Source organism: Hyperoodon ampullatus, assembly GCF_949752795.1.
Source record: "Hyperoodon ampullatus genome assembly, chromosome: 2".
Lineage (NCBI taxonomy): Eukaryota > Metazoa > Chordata > Mammalia > Artiodactyla > Ziphiidae > Hyperoodon > Hyperoodon ampullatus.
The window spans coordinates 22,424,320-22,438,236 of record NC_136915.1 but is presented as its reverse complement, the minus strand read 5'-3'; the positions used below and the strand labels follow the sequence as shown (position 1 = coordinate 22,438,236).

Here is a 13,917-nt window from a genome sequence, read left to right as displayed (position 1 = left end):
CTGGAAGCCAAGGGTCTGCCTGTGAATTCCTGGTTGCTGAGCACTCACAGCGAGGAGCCTGTGTGCCTGTGTGTACACTGTGTGCGAAAGACATGTACGTGCATTCAGGTCCTTGCATGTAGTCCTGTATGCAAATGTATGGACATGATTATGGATGCCATCTGTATGCACGTGTGCAGTTTTGTGCCTGTGTATATGTGGGTGTGCAGTGGTATGCAGATGGGTCTGGGTATGCAAGCGTGTCTGGACCTGTGTGCACACATGTATATATAAGGGTAGGTGTGTCTGTGTGTATACATGTGTGTGCAAGGGCATTGCATACATTTAAGTATGTGCTTCTGCATGCGAACATGTGCACATGAAGTTGACATGGTCTGTGTACATGTGTACCATGATATATTTGTGTGCACAGGTGTGCGTACCAGTATGCAGATACATCTGGGTATATGTGCGTGTCTGGATATGTGTGCATGTGTGTGTGTGTTCTCTGAACAGCCAGAGACCTGGACCCCCACGTGTGTGCCTGTGTGCACGTGCCTGTGTGCGCCCAGGTCTCAGCATGTAGGGAGCTGGGGGATGCGGGGCTGATGGGCTCCAGGCTCCGGGAGAGAATCTGACAGACGAGACTTGCCGTAGCCCCCGGCCCCAGGAGCCTGTTTTCCAGCCTGCAGAAGCTGTGAGCCCGTGAACTCATCTTATATTAATAGCTGCTGTCTCCTCACTTATTGCAGGGAGAGGCGGTCATGGCCCTGGCGGGGGCTGCCCCCCTCCTCTACACAGGACCCGGGAAGGAGGGGAGGAGAGATGGGCCCCACCCCCACCCCAAGGCCTACCCTGGCAGAGAGGCAGGGTTCTGCACCCCAGCCTTTGCCTCCCCCAAGCCAGGGAGCCCCCACTGCCCAGCTCACCCTCCCAGGCCTCTGCAACTGGGTGGGGTCAGGCATGGGGTTGGACAACTGGCAAAGGCAGAGAGGCTGGAAGGCTTGACTACTCCCCCCCAAAAAACACACAGGCACGCACACGCACACACACAGGCATGTGGTGCCGAGCAGCCCCAGGCCGAGCACCAGATGAGTCTGAGGCTGAAATAGACATAGAGGCTTCAGTTTGGGGGTGCGGACATGTCCCTTCTCTCAGGGACCCTCAGTTCGAGAGGGGACACAGCCTTTAGGGGCCCCCATTCCAACGAGGAAGGCAAGACTTCTCTATAAATATTTACTAAGGAGAAGCGTAGCAAGGTGTGTTGTATAAACCGCATCTTTACAGCCACAGGAGGGCTTAGCCAAGGAGGCTTCCTGGAGGAAACACAGAGCGGGGAGCACAGGGAAGACCTGAGGTGTATCTGAAGAATCCCGGGAGCAGGGAGAAGCCAGCTAGCCCGACCACTCACAGAGGCCCCAACCCAGGGACAGATTCAGACACCCTCAGGGTGGGCCCAGGACCCAAGGCAGAGACCGCAGATACAGGCTCCCAGAAATGTCTCAGATCCACCACACAGCCATACCCAGACAGACAGAGGAGGACTCACAGCATGAGGGTCCATCACAGGCCCTCGCAGACATGAGGCTGGCCAGCATTCGGCCCTGCTGGGCCCTGGAGCCAGAAGCTAGGATGGGGAAGCAAAGGGCCAAGCCCACCCAGGGCAGGAGAGGCACCTGGCCCCTCTCCTTCTGGTCCTTGGTGGGTGCTCCTTGGGAGTGAGGCGGAGGCAGCAAGGAGGCCTGTTCCTACACCGCCCCTCCCAAAGGTCTAGGGGTAGCCTGGAGAGCCCCAAATTTTCCCTAGCCTGGGGACAGAGCTCCCTGCCCTGGTTTCCTTGCTTGCAGTTTCTGAGCTGCTCCTGAAACCCATTCCCTCACCTAGGAAAGAAACAGATTTGGAGTCAAATGGACCTGGGTTCAAATCTCAGCTCAACTCTTTTACTATGTGACTTTAGGCAAATCAAACGTCACCTTCAGGAAGGCCTTTTGGGGGCCCCCTCATTTAGAGATTACACACGCTCCCTGTGCCCCTTCTCTGTTTTTCTCTGAGGACTCATCACTCTCTGACATTACCATGTTTTAGCTTATCTCTTTATTACTGTCTCCCCTGGCTAGAATTTAAGCTGTCCACAAGGACAGAAGTGAATAAATGAAAACCCATTACTCTCAGAGCCTCAACTTTCTCTTCTGTAAAGTGGGGAGAGCAATAGTACCACCCAGTGGACCATGGTGATGTTGTGCAATGTTTGGCATAGAACAGGTGATTCCTGAATGGGGGTCTTTTCCCAGGGACCTTCCAGGAAGGTGGGGAGAGAGATAAGCCTCAGCCAGATCTGGTGGACCCTCCCCACTTTGTGCCTGGACTGGAGCTATGTGTACCTAGGCCCAGGGCCGCCCTCCACCAGTTCTGACCCAGCACCTGTTGGCGTGTCCACTCCCCTTGGATTCCTGTGGCTACTACTGGGGAGGGGTCTTGAACACCAGGCAAAAATCTCTGGCCAGGGAAATGGAGAGAGACCTGAGTCCTAGCCTGGCACAGCTGTGTGAGTTTGAGCAAGTGGCTGTTCTTCGGGCCTCAGTCTCCCCATCTGTACAGTGGAGATGCTCTGAGGGCCCCACCTCCAGGCTTTGCCCACCCAGGAAGATGGAGGGTTTGGGTAGTCAGAGCTTCCTCTTCAGCCACACCCCAAACCTGCTCCTGCCCTTGCCTGTTGAACATGTCCTTTCTGGTTCCAAAACACCGAAATTCAGGGTTCTGAACACTTACATCCTCAAATGCACACAAGGGCACACGCACACACTTACCATCACTCACCTTTGCGTAGCAAAAAAGCTCTTTCAGCTCCTGAATGGACAGACCCCCACCGGCCACCTCCCAAAATGTGGCTGCTGGCTGTGAGAATGAACCCCAACACAAACCTGAGTCCAGAATGTCGTAAGCCCTAGGGTTGGGAAGGAAGGAGATGGGGTGGGGGGCATCGGCCAGTAGACAGTGCACAGGTTCTGGAAACAAGTGTTCCTGGTTTGAATTCTGGCTCTATCATTTCCTAGCTGTATGACCTTGAGCTGGCCACTGAATCTCCCTCGGCCTGTTTCCTCATCCGTAAAATGGAGAAGTTATTATTACCTGTGCCATGGGATGCTTGTTAGGCGTAAATGTGGTAATGGGTGTAGTACACTTAGCGCAGTGTCTAGCACACAGCAAACACCCATCACTGGAAAGGGCTGTTGTTAAGAACACCTACATGCTTTGAGTATATACTTCATGCCAAAGCCCAAGCTAAAGCTCATGTGGGCAGGATGTAGGCATCTTCAACCCCAAAAGGGTCTAGCAACAGGGGTTCCAGTCCCCAGGGGGAGGTGGGGTTCTTGCCTGGCGGTGCCTGTGTCTGAGCAGGGGGACCCATCAGATTGGCATCCTGGGGTGGGAGGTGTCACCTGCCGGCCACATTCCACCTGAGTCTCCAGCTCCTCATATACTCCACAGGCCCCCAGGCCTGGCATAATCCTCCCATTCCAGGCTGTCCCCCATCAGGCCCCACTCCACCCCCTCCACACACACAGACAAATTTATCACAAAATCATTTTTTATTGAGGGTTGGGTCAGGGACAGGAATAGGGATTGCACTGGGGACCATACCCCAGTTGGCAGAGGGGTCTGGTGTTGGCTCACACCCTGCCTCCTCTAGGGCACCGCAGGGTGAGGCCTGGCCGCCAGGCTCTGGCTGTGGCGCTGGACACCAGGCTGGAGTGGAGCTGGGGTTGCTTGGCCTGGTCCCGGCTGCCGGCCGGGCTGCAGTTTCCCCAAAATGGCCACCAGAGGGCAGCCGGCCCCCAGCGCAGAGGAATTCTCGGTTTCTCAGGTGATGGTTTCTTAAAAAAATAAAAAACCAGAGGCTGGTGTGTTCCCCCTGCAAACCCGAGGGTGGCGGGCCCTGGGAGAAGGCTCTGGTTTCTATGATCTCTCTGATAAAAAACAAGCAAAAATAATAACAAAATACGTGGTTTCTCTCTCTCCCTTTCCCCTGTCTAGGAACTGAGGTCAGAAGTGAGGGTGTTGGGGACTGGGAGTACCCTGGTATGGCCTGGATTTCAAGGTGTGGGTCTCTTTTTTTCCCGTTAACACCCATAAATAAATTCATAAATAAATAAATAATAAATAGATACTCTCTTTGTATGTGCACATATATACAGATAAATCTTTCTCTTATCTATCAACAGAGTAACTAACCTCTCTGACTCTTTAGTTCAGAAACTCAAAAGTAAAGCGACATGGTCAAGGTCAAGGGAGGGGGAAGATCAGGGACTAGGAATGGCACTGTAAAACACCCAGCAGCATACTGGAACTCCAAGCCAGCTGGGCTGTGGGACATTTCTGAGTGGAACCCTGACCACCTGAACATTCTAGAACCATGGAGCCAGCTGGGCCCTGCAGGGATCTGAACAGAATCCTGTGAAACACCCAAAGTCCTAGAACTCCAGAACCAGCTGGGTCTTGGGGTGCAGAGCTGAAGGGTTGGAACAAAGCCCTGGAGGACCTAACATTCTGGAATTCTGTAGTGATCAGGGCTGAAGGGTCACCAGGATGCGACTAGACATCACTGGGGGAACGGGATCGGAAGGGGATCTTGGAAGAGGAACAGCAGCAGCAGACAGCCCACAGCACCTTCTGCACATCCTGGTTGCGGAAGGCATAGATGATGGGGTTGATCATGGAGTTGTAGGTGGCAGGGAGCAGGGTGAGATAGGTGTAGAGGGGAGGGGAGTGGGCATCGCCCAACAGGCAGTAGACGGTGAAGGGCAGCCAGCAGGCGGCAAAGGCGCCAAGCACCACGGCCAAGGTGGCAATGCCCTTTCGGGTGGCCACGTAGTGGGAGGCAGGCAGCAGGTGCCGCTGGAGGGCAATCTGCTGGGCATGGCGGCAGACGATGCGACAGATCTGGGCATAGAGCTGCAGCATGATGCCAAACACCATGAAGAAAGCAACGGCCAGGACCACCAGATGGTTCTTGGAGAGTGGATATACCACGCCACACGTGGCCCGGGCATCCAGGCAGTTCCAGGCCAGCACAGGCAGCAGCCCCAGGCCCAATGCGCATCCCCACACTAGGGCCAGCATCACATAGGTCCGCGTCACTGTCGTCTCTGAGTAGTAGGTGAGAGCATTGTACAGAGAAAGGTAGCGATCAACGGTGATGGCCAGTAGGCTGCCAATGCTGGCAGTAAAGGCCATGGCCAGCATGCCAACCAGCACCAGGCTCATCTCTGCCGAGCCAATGCAGAAGACAGCAGCAAAGTGCATGACCAGACCCAGGCCTGCCAGCAGGTCTGCCACAGCCAGGCTGCCCACCAGCAGGAACATGGGGGCACGGAAGGCGGGAGTGCCCACGATGATGGCCACCACCAGCACGTTCTCACAGGACACAAGGGTACCTGAGATGCACAGCACTACGTCCCAGGCCCTAGGCGAGGGCAGTGGCGTGGCTGGGCCTGTGGGCCCCTCTGTTGAGCCCACGCTGCTCATGTTCATGTTTCCTGGGCCAGCAGCGAGCCAGGCCAGGGGGCTGCCTGCACCCCACATCATGGTACCTGTAGGAGAAAGGCCCTGTGAGAAGCTGGCAGGGCTGGGTGCTGAGTGGAGGGGTCTGGAAACAGTGGGAGTCTCACCTCAGGATACCTGGCTGAGTCCCAATGCCTTTTCGCCCCCACTCCTGCCCTGAAGCTCCTTCCAGGGTACCTTTAACCTCTCCGATGCTGCCAGGCTAGCAGGAGTCTCTTTTCCTGGGGATCCCTGTCTTGGGTCTCTTCATTCTCCCTTCCAACTCCCGGAGTCCTGCAGGTCTCTTTCTCCTACATGTGTGACCAGAGGAGGACAAGACGAAGGACTACCGTAAGTGGATGGAGGCCCATAGGATCCAGGAGAAGCTGGGAGAGGCCCAGGACTGGGGGAGGGAAAAACATCTTAAGACTGACAGCAGCTCTGCTCCCTCCCCACCAGGGAGGATGACGCTCAGCTTCTGAGGCTCACCAGACCCCTCACGATTCTCAGTACTGCCAAACCCAGACTCCGCCCCCAGAGAATGCTCGTGAAGCTCCCGACAGCCCCCACCCTGCACTCCTGGGGTAACAACACCTGGGAACTCAGCCTCCCCCAACACACACCCACCTAGACTTCTATCCCCAGCCAGACCCCTCTTTCTGCCTGAACCTCTGGGTCTTTGGAACAGACACCCCCTGCTGGAAGCGTGGATCCCTGAGTCAGACCCCTCCCTCTGCCCGGACACCTGGATCTTGGGCCTGACTCCGCCTCCTGCCCGGAGGTCTGGATTCCTAAGTCAGACACCTCCTCCTGCTCGGACGCCTGGGTCCTTGCCCCAGACGCCTCCTGCCGGCCCAAACTCAGATGACCATCAGTCCCTTTAGGGCCTCGGGTCTCTGCAGGAGGGCTCACCCCGCGCCGGGCTACCCAGCTGACGGCTCTCAGCACTCAGACACTGGCTCCCCTCATGCTAGCCCAGACTCAGGGTTCCTGGTCTCGACCTCCGACCCCAGTCAGCCGCTGCGAGCCTTACCGCTTGCCCAGCGCCCCAGAATCCTGAGTGCCCTCCCGGACGCCTGGTGCCCGCGGCGGGGCCCGCTACTCACCTCTCGGGACCGGGCGCGGCCGGGCCCCGGGGAGGCTCCGCTCGGGTCCAGGCTGCGCAGGGTGTATGCGGACCCCGAGAAGCCCCCACGGCCGCGGGAGAAGCGACGTGAGTCACCCCGCCCCGGCCCGCCCCCGGCCACCGGTTTGGTGACGTCAGCGGCCCGCCTGGCCAATGGGTGAGCCGCGCTGGGGCGCAGCGCGCGCCGCTCGGCATAGTAATGAGGCCTCGTGCCGCCCGCTCCCCCATTCATAAAAAGCGACCGTGGCTGTGGCCCCGCCCCCTCCTGAGTCGGCGCGCGCTGTCCTTGACGCGGCGCCCTCTAGGGGCCGGGGGTTTCGGGGGCGCTGGTGCGAGAGCCTGGAAGTCCACGGGAGGTTGAGGGGGATGTGTAGGGGGAGCGGAAAGAGAACGCGGATATACTGTGGGGTGATGGGACTCTCGGGTGGCAAAGGCTGATGGAATTCAGGTGACGGAAACCGAGTGATGGGGCTTGAATGGGCGTCCCCGGTGAGGATGGCAGGGGTTGCCAAGACGAAACGGCCCTGAGGTGATGGTGACAAGAGCATGAGGGAACAGGGAGGTGGGTGGCAGTGACGGTATGAGCATGGTGACAGGGCCTTGGGGGATGGTGGCAGTGGGACGCTGAGGTAGAGAGGGAAGCCCCCAGGGCAACCATAGCAGTGTCATGGTGATTCTGTGGCATGATGGGGTTCAGGGATTGCAGGGTGGCAAAAGGCGGTGGCAAAGGAAAGGGAAGATGGAGTGCCCAGGTGATAGGACTTCAGGTCACCGTGACCCTGTCACAAGTGAAGTGACAAGGCTGTGATGAGGGTTGTAGGGTCCTGGAATGAAGATACCAGGTGACTGTGGTGAGTGGACCCCAGGGTGAGTAGGACAGGGTAGAGGGTCTGGACTGACAGTGACCAGGCAGGTAAGTTGCTGCCAGGGCAGGTCCTCGTGATGCTGGGGCTGGCATAAGGAGCTGGGTGACGTCAATCATGTCAGCCCAATAGCGCCCTCACAGCATGGGAGGAGTGGGCCTGGCAAGATTTCAAAACCTAAATTATTTATTCAAGGATCTGGAAAGCCAGCGGGGTGGTGGTAGGGGGCGCTTCCCCGAAGCAGCAGGAGTGGGGGAGCCTGGAGGAATTAGAAGCAGGAAACCTAGCAGCTCAGTCCCCAGGGCAGGGCCCTCTCAACCTCCCATCTTAGACACCCTGGCAGGGTAGGGCATGGAGAAGGAGCTCCCTCTTCCCCAACCCTGCCTGTCCCCAGGGAACCTCTCTCAGCTGACTTCTCCAGATGTGACAGGTATGGCCAGTTCTGGGGGAGGGGAACTGGCTGCTCCTCCTCCCTCTGTCTCTAGCTTTGATCCTCACTGGAATCAACCAGGCCTGTGGGATGGGGATGGGGGGCAGGGACCTGGTTAGGACTTGAGGAAACCCAGGCGGCCCAGATCTCAGGCCCCACCAACTTCTCCCCGCAACACAGAACCACTGCAGCTCCCACAGTCAGTGTAGGGCAGGGAGAAGGAGGTGACAGGTGGTGGCAGGTACATGGGGAGAGGATAGGGTCAGGGCTGGGGAAGATAATGCACTTCAGGTTGGACATGGTGAGTTTGGGGTGTTTAGCAGGTGGTGTGGTCAGGAGTGTAGACTGGTTTCAAATCCCAGTTCCTCCATTTCCCAGCTGCGTGACTTTGGGTGAGTGTCTTAGGCTCTCTGTGCCTGTTTTCTCATCTATAAGATAGAGGCAATGTTAGTATCTTCTTCATGGGATTGTTGGGAGGGGCCTGGCACATTATCAACACTGGCTGTGCTGGCTGCCAATATATCTGGCAGGAGGAGGACACCTGGGAGGCCTAGATGTGCAGGTTCTAGGGGTAGATGGCATCACCGAGGGGAGGGAGCAGAGAGTGAGGAGGAGCCTCAGGGAACCCTGCCATTGAGAGCACAGACTGTGGATGGGAATATTGCTGCTCCTGGGCCTTTGCACTGGCTGTTCCCTCTGCCTGGAACCCCTTCACTTCATTCCGGTCACTGAACCCAAGTCACTTCTTCAGGAGCAGGCTTTCCTGATCTCTACCCTAGATTACCACTCCCCTCCCCATTGCTCTCTGCCCTCTCTCCTTGATTTATTATTCTTCGGAGCACTTAGCACTCCTGAAATTCTAAATTTATTCTTTTCTAAAAAAGTACGTGTCAGCCCCACCAGGACTGAACAGACTTTGTTCTGTTCTGTGCTGGAGAACAATGCCTGGCATGGAGTAAGTGTTCAATAAATACTTGCTGACTGGATGATTAAACAAAAAGCAGCATCTGGAGAAAGAGAAGGAAAACAGAGAGACAGTAGTAATACGCACGGTGTCAAGGAAGGCGGGGGCATCAGAGAGAATACAGGGGCATTAGCGCCCCAGAACCCAGGTATTCACTTTCTCCCCCATCAGAGCCGGGTCCCAACAACTGTCCAGCTGGTCTCAGAGAAGGGTGAAGGCTGTTGGGAGGTTGGCATGAAAGGGTGTATGAGAGGTAATTTCCTGGCAGTCCAGTGGTTAGGACTCTGTGCTCCCACTGCAGGGGGCACGGGTTCCATTCCTGGTCGGGGAACAAAGATACTGCAAGCACTTGGAAGAAAGAAAGAAAGAGAGGAAGAGAGAGAGAGAGAGAGAGAGAGAGAGAGAGAGAGGAAGGAAGGAAGGAAGGAAGGAAGGGAGAAAGAAAGAAAGGGTGTATGAGAGACTATCTTCTATTCTGAGCAGCAGTGGTCTTTTCTATTTTTTCATAGTTTATTAATCCTCTCATGAAAAATTGGCAAAATCACCACAGATAAAGTCACTGCAGAATCTTTACTCCTTCCTTTTGCCAGCACCAACACTGGCCTTTGTGGTCCCCCAACCTCCTTCATTCTGTGCTTGCATTTCATACACTGTTTCCTTGAGTTCTTTTTCTTCTCAGGCAGGCCATGTCTTGCAGGGTTGTGTTGGTTTACTTTTCCTTGCATAATCCAAGGAATCGTAAATCATTCCCAAGCCAGTTGTCTTGTCACCACCAAAATGGGTTCTGACTCCAAGTATAAAGAAGACATCTGGTGCGGTCTTGTAGATTTTGGCTAGTTTTCCCCAAATTTCTGTCTTGGATACTGTTGCCCTTCCAGGGTGAAGAACATCAATGACCATGTTTCCACTGAAGTAGTTGGTTGGCCAGAACTTCCTGATCCAGATAGTTACGGTGTCATTCATGATGGAGACGATCCTCAGCCAGCCGGGGAGGAAAAGAGTGCACTGATATTTCTAACCATGAGAAACGCCGGAGACCTAAGAGACTCAAGTGGGGCTCTGGATTTTCATGTGAATACTCTCTCTCGGGCTCCAAAACTGCCCCATGTCAACAGGACAATTGAGGCCATCACTGCCAACCAGGTCTCCTTTCCCCAAAGATCTGCTGTCTAGAGGAAGGGGCGGCCCTTCCTCTTCCCTCCTACTCATGCCCTCTGCCCTGCCTCCTTGATTCCTTCCCATCACGGACACCCCCCTCCAGTCCTTCCCACCTACCAGGTGCCAGACGAGAGCCCAGTGCTTACAAGAGTCCTGCATCCCCATTTCACAGGTGAAGCCTAGAGAAGCCAGGGACTTGCCCCAAATTTCACAGTAAATGGCAGAGCTGAGATCTGAAGCCATTCCATCTGCAACCAAATCCAGTGTGCCTTCATTCTAGCCTAGATGTCACCATCTCCCCAGAAGGGGCTGGGAGTGAAGTTGAACTAGGGCTGATAGTACTTGCAGTTCCCCAGGTGACCACCAGATGGCTGTGAGCGCTCCAGGTAAGACTTCTTACCTCTTCTCTCTTCACCAATCTGCAGAATCCTATGGGCCTAGGCTCTGGAGGGAGGTGTGTCTGTGAGAGACACAGATACTATCTACACAAGCTCCTTGTCCAAGCCCCAAGTATCTGGGCATCATCAGCGCACACATTCTTAGCACTGACTCATTCATTCAGCCAATATTCACTGACAGTTCCCCTGGGCTTGGGTTTGAGAGGGTGCTGCAGACAGAAAGATGATGTGGCCATATCCCTGCATTTTCAACATTCAATAAATATTTATTGAGCAGATACTATTTGCCAGGCACCGTTCTAGGCACAGAGGATACAGCAATGAACAAAAATCTCTGCCTTCTTCATGGAGCTTCCATTCTGATGGGGAGATGGACAATCTACAAATAAATACTTAATATGATATTAAGTAGGGAGCCCTTGAGGGTCTCACAGACCAGTGAGACAGGCAAACATGTACACAGTCACAAGATGGTACAGTATGGTTATTTGGTAACCACCTGCTTAGCTTTTATGTGTGCAGGGAGTTAACTACAGATGAAGATAAACATGGTCCCTGCCTTCCTGGAACTCACTTATAGCCTAAGAAACAAATGAGTAATTAATTATACAGTTGATACGTGTTCTGAAGGAAAAAAGGAGGCATGATGATGTAGAATAACCAGGAGACCTGTTTTAAGTAGGGAAGTCATGGAGCAAGTCAGTTGAAGAGAGGAGAGAAGAGTTTCAAGGAGAGGGCACAGCAGGTACCAAGTCTTAGGAGGAAAAGAGTTGATGTGTTTGAGGAACAGAGAGGAGGCTAGTGTGTCTGGAGCCAAAGGAGCCATGAGGAGAGTAGGAGTTGAGCTCAGAGAGGTAGGCAGGGGGCAGATCATGCTAGTATTGGAGAGCAGTGAGCCATTGGTGGGCTTAAACATGGGAATGGTACGATTTGACTTACATTTTCAAAGGATTGCTCTGGCTGTTGAGTGGAGAACAGACTGGAGGTGGGGAGCAGAAGCAGAAGCCCTACCAGGAGGCCACTGAAGTCACCAAGGCAAGAGATGGTGAGGGAATGAGGGCCTGGGTACGGGAAAGCAGACGGATTTGGATCTACCACCTGGGACAAGTGCCACAGCAGCTCAGCCTTGCTCCACGACAGTCACAGAGGGCTTCCTGCAGGCAGTGCCCATTTTGCATTGTCCTGAAGGATTAGTTTGCCAGACACATGTAGTCAGGAGAGGAGGAGGACCCTCCAGGAGAGAGAACAGCTATAGGATAAAGGCAAGGAGGTACAAAAGAGGGTGTGTGTTGGGGGAAAGGCTGTTCTATTTTCTCAGAGGGTAAGAAGATATTGGGGTGAGCACAAGACTTCTAAAGACTTCTAGAGCCAGGAATCACAGGGCTGTGAAGGCCAAGCTGAATTGAAAGTTGTTTCATGGTTGAATCCATGTTTTCAGGACAGCCCTGCACTGTGAGGGCTGAGCTGGGAGGGTCCTGGAGGCTGAGAGGCGGTGTGAGGCCAGCAAAGGGAAGATGAGGGAGCAGGACCCAGGAGAGACGTAGAGGCAGAATCTGCAGGACTTTAATCTGGGGGCTGAGACACAGGGAGGGAGTGAGGATGAGACCATGGTTTCCAATCAGGTGCCGAGGGGAATGAAGGGGCCTCCCTGAGTGGGAAAGAGGGACCGGGCAGTTTCAGGGGCCTGAGGCACACTCAGGTAGAGGTGCCCAGGAAGCAGATGGACCCTCAGGAGGCATAGCAGAGGGGAGAGTAGCCTCTGACCTCACTGGACCCTGGGTCCACATCCTGGCCCCCCTCCTGTGTGCCCCTGAGCGAGTGATTTTACTAGAGGCCTGCAAACTGGAGATAACAAAACCCATGCTTAGAGGGTAGTTGAGGACATCAGAAGAGAAGCTGCAAGTAAAACTGCTTAGTAGAATGTACATTCTGCTAGTAGTAAGTCGTTAATAGTTGTTAATTATGTATTATTAGTTACAGGTGTGGCAGCTGGGGAGTGAGCACTGGGCTGGAGATGGAGATATGGGACTCGTTGGCTTTCAATTGGGAACTGATGGCAGAGTAATGGATGAGGTGACCCCAGGAGAGAAGAAATAGAGCTCAGGACTGAACTGGGGAAGGAGGAAAAGGAGTAGAGAAGGGGGAGAAGGAGAGGGAAGGGGAAGGGGAGAATGGAGGACGGGGGGAAGAGGAAGAGGAGGTGTATTCTAGGGAACCTGAGAAGTGGCTGCAGAGAGAGAAGAACCAGAAGAGGCAGAGAGGAAGGCTGTGGAAAGGCCCACTTGTCCCAGTAACAATGAGACCGCTGACTTGGCCAGAGGGGATGTGGTGGGTCAGAGGCAGACGCGGTGTGTTGAGGGGCAGAAGAGAGGAGGGTGCAACGGGTGAAGCGAGGTGGGCTGCCAGAGCCTGGAGGCTGATCCTCGCCGTCCTGGGGCCTGCTTGGAGGACACCCTTGACGCAAGCCCGGAAGTCAGGAAAGTGACTTCGCTTCAAATCCAGATTTTGCCACTAACTCTGTGACCTCCGACTAGTCACTCACTTTTTCTGAGCCTCGGTTTCCTCACCTGTGAAGTAGGGATAATAATGCAGCAGAGTTTTTGTGAAACTGAGGGTGGGGGAATCCAGCGACCTGGCCGGCTACCCGTCCTGGACTCCGCCCCCTTTGCCGGAGCCCCGCCCCAGATCCCCGAACCCCGCCCCCAACAGGCCGCGCCCACTACCCACGCCCTACCTGACCCCGCCTCAGACCACAAAACCCCGCCCCACCTGGTGGCGTCACTAGCCCCTCCCTGCCAGAGCAACGCCCACCTGGCCTCGCCCAGGTTGCCTGGGTCTCGCTCCCTACACCCTGGCGGAGCCGAGTCCTGAAGGGACGTGCCACACCAGCACTCCGCAGACCCCGACCCCCAGGCTCCGCCTCCGCGCCATGGCCGCGCCGGGACCCCGCGCCTTACGGGCTGCGCTCTGTGGCGGCTGCTGCTGCCTCCTCCTGTATGCCCAGCTCGCTGTGGCTGGTAACGCGTGCCCTTCACCCTTCACCCAGCCGCCTGCCAGGAGCAGTCGGGGGTTGGGGGGCGGGAGGGGAGTTTTCCATATGTGTGCGGGGCTCCTGGGGTGGGTAGGAGGGGACTCCAGCTGTGTGTGGAGCCCTGTGTGTACATATAGGCGCCAGGTGTGAGGGAGCTTCAGGTGTATGGAAGTGAAGCGGCCCCAGGTGTGTGGGGGCGTAGCTCCCGATGTATGCAAAGGGAGGGTGCCCTGGGTGAATGTCAGGGAGGTTCTTGGTGTGTGTAACCATGTGTTTGTGGAAACTGAAGATGGGCAGTGGGGCTTGGGGGATCCAGGTGAGTGTATGTGTGCAGAGGGGTGAGATCCACCGTAGTGGGGAAGGGGGGCTGTAGCTTGGGTTCAAAGTGTTGCACCCATGCCACTCCCAGGTAAAGGAGCTCGAGGCT

The 13,917-nt window shown here is 55.4% G+C and overlaps 1 protein-coding gene and 1 pseudogene across 2 annotated transcripts; both read right to left on the bottom strand.

Annotated features, from left to right (window-relative positions):
- Positions 1-4,572: 4,572 nt before the first annotated feature.
- On the bottom strand, positions 4,573-5,596 carry GPR3 (G protein-coupled receptor 3; the record flags this gene model as incomplete). The annotated part of the gene is made up of 1 exon (XM_079697460.1): positions 4,573-5,596. Exon 1 carries the CDS (start codon positions 5,563-5,565, stop codon positions 4,573-4,575), a length of 993 nt encoding a protein of 330 aa, XP_079553586.1. The 5' UTR covers positions 5,566-5,596.
- A 3,877-nt stretch (positions 5,597-9,473) lies between these two features.
- Positions 9,474-9,866, bottom strand: LOC307049194 (small ribosomal subunit protein eS24-like; annotated as a pseudogene). Its single transcript has one exon. The product of its transcript is annotated as a small ribosomal subunit protein eS24-like (transcript).
- Positions 9,867-13,917: the final 4,051 nt, after the last annotated feature.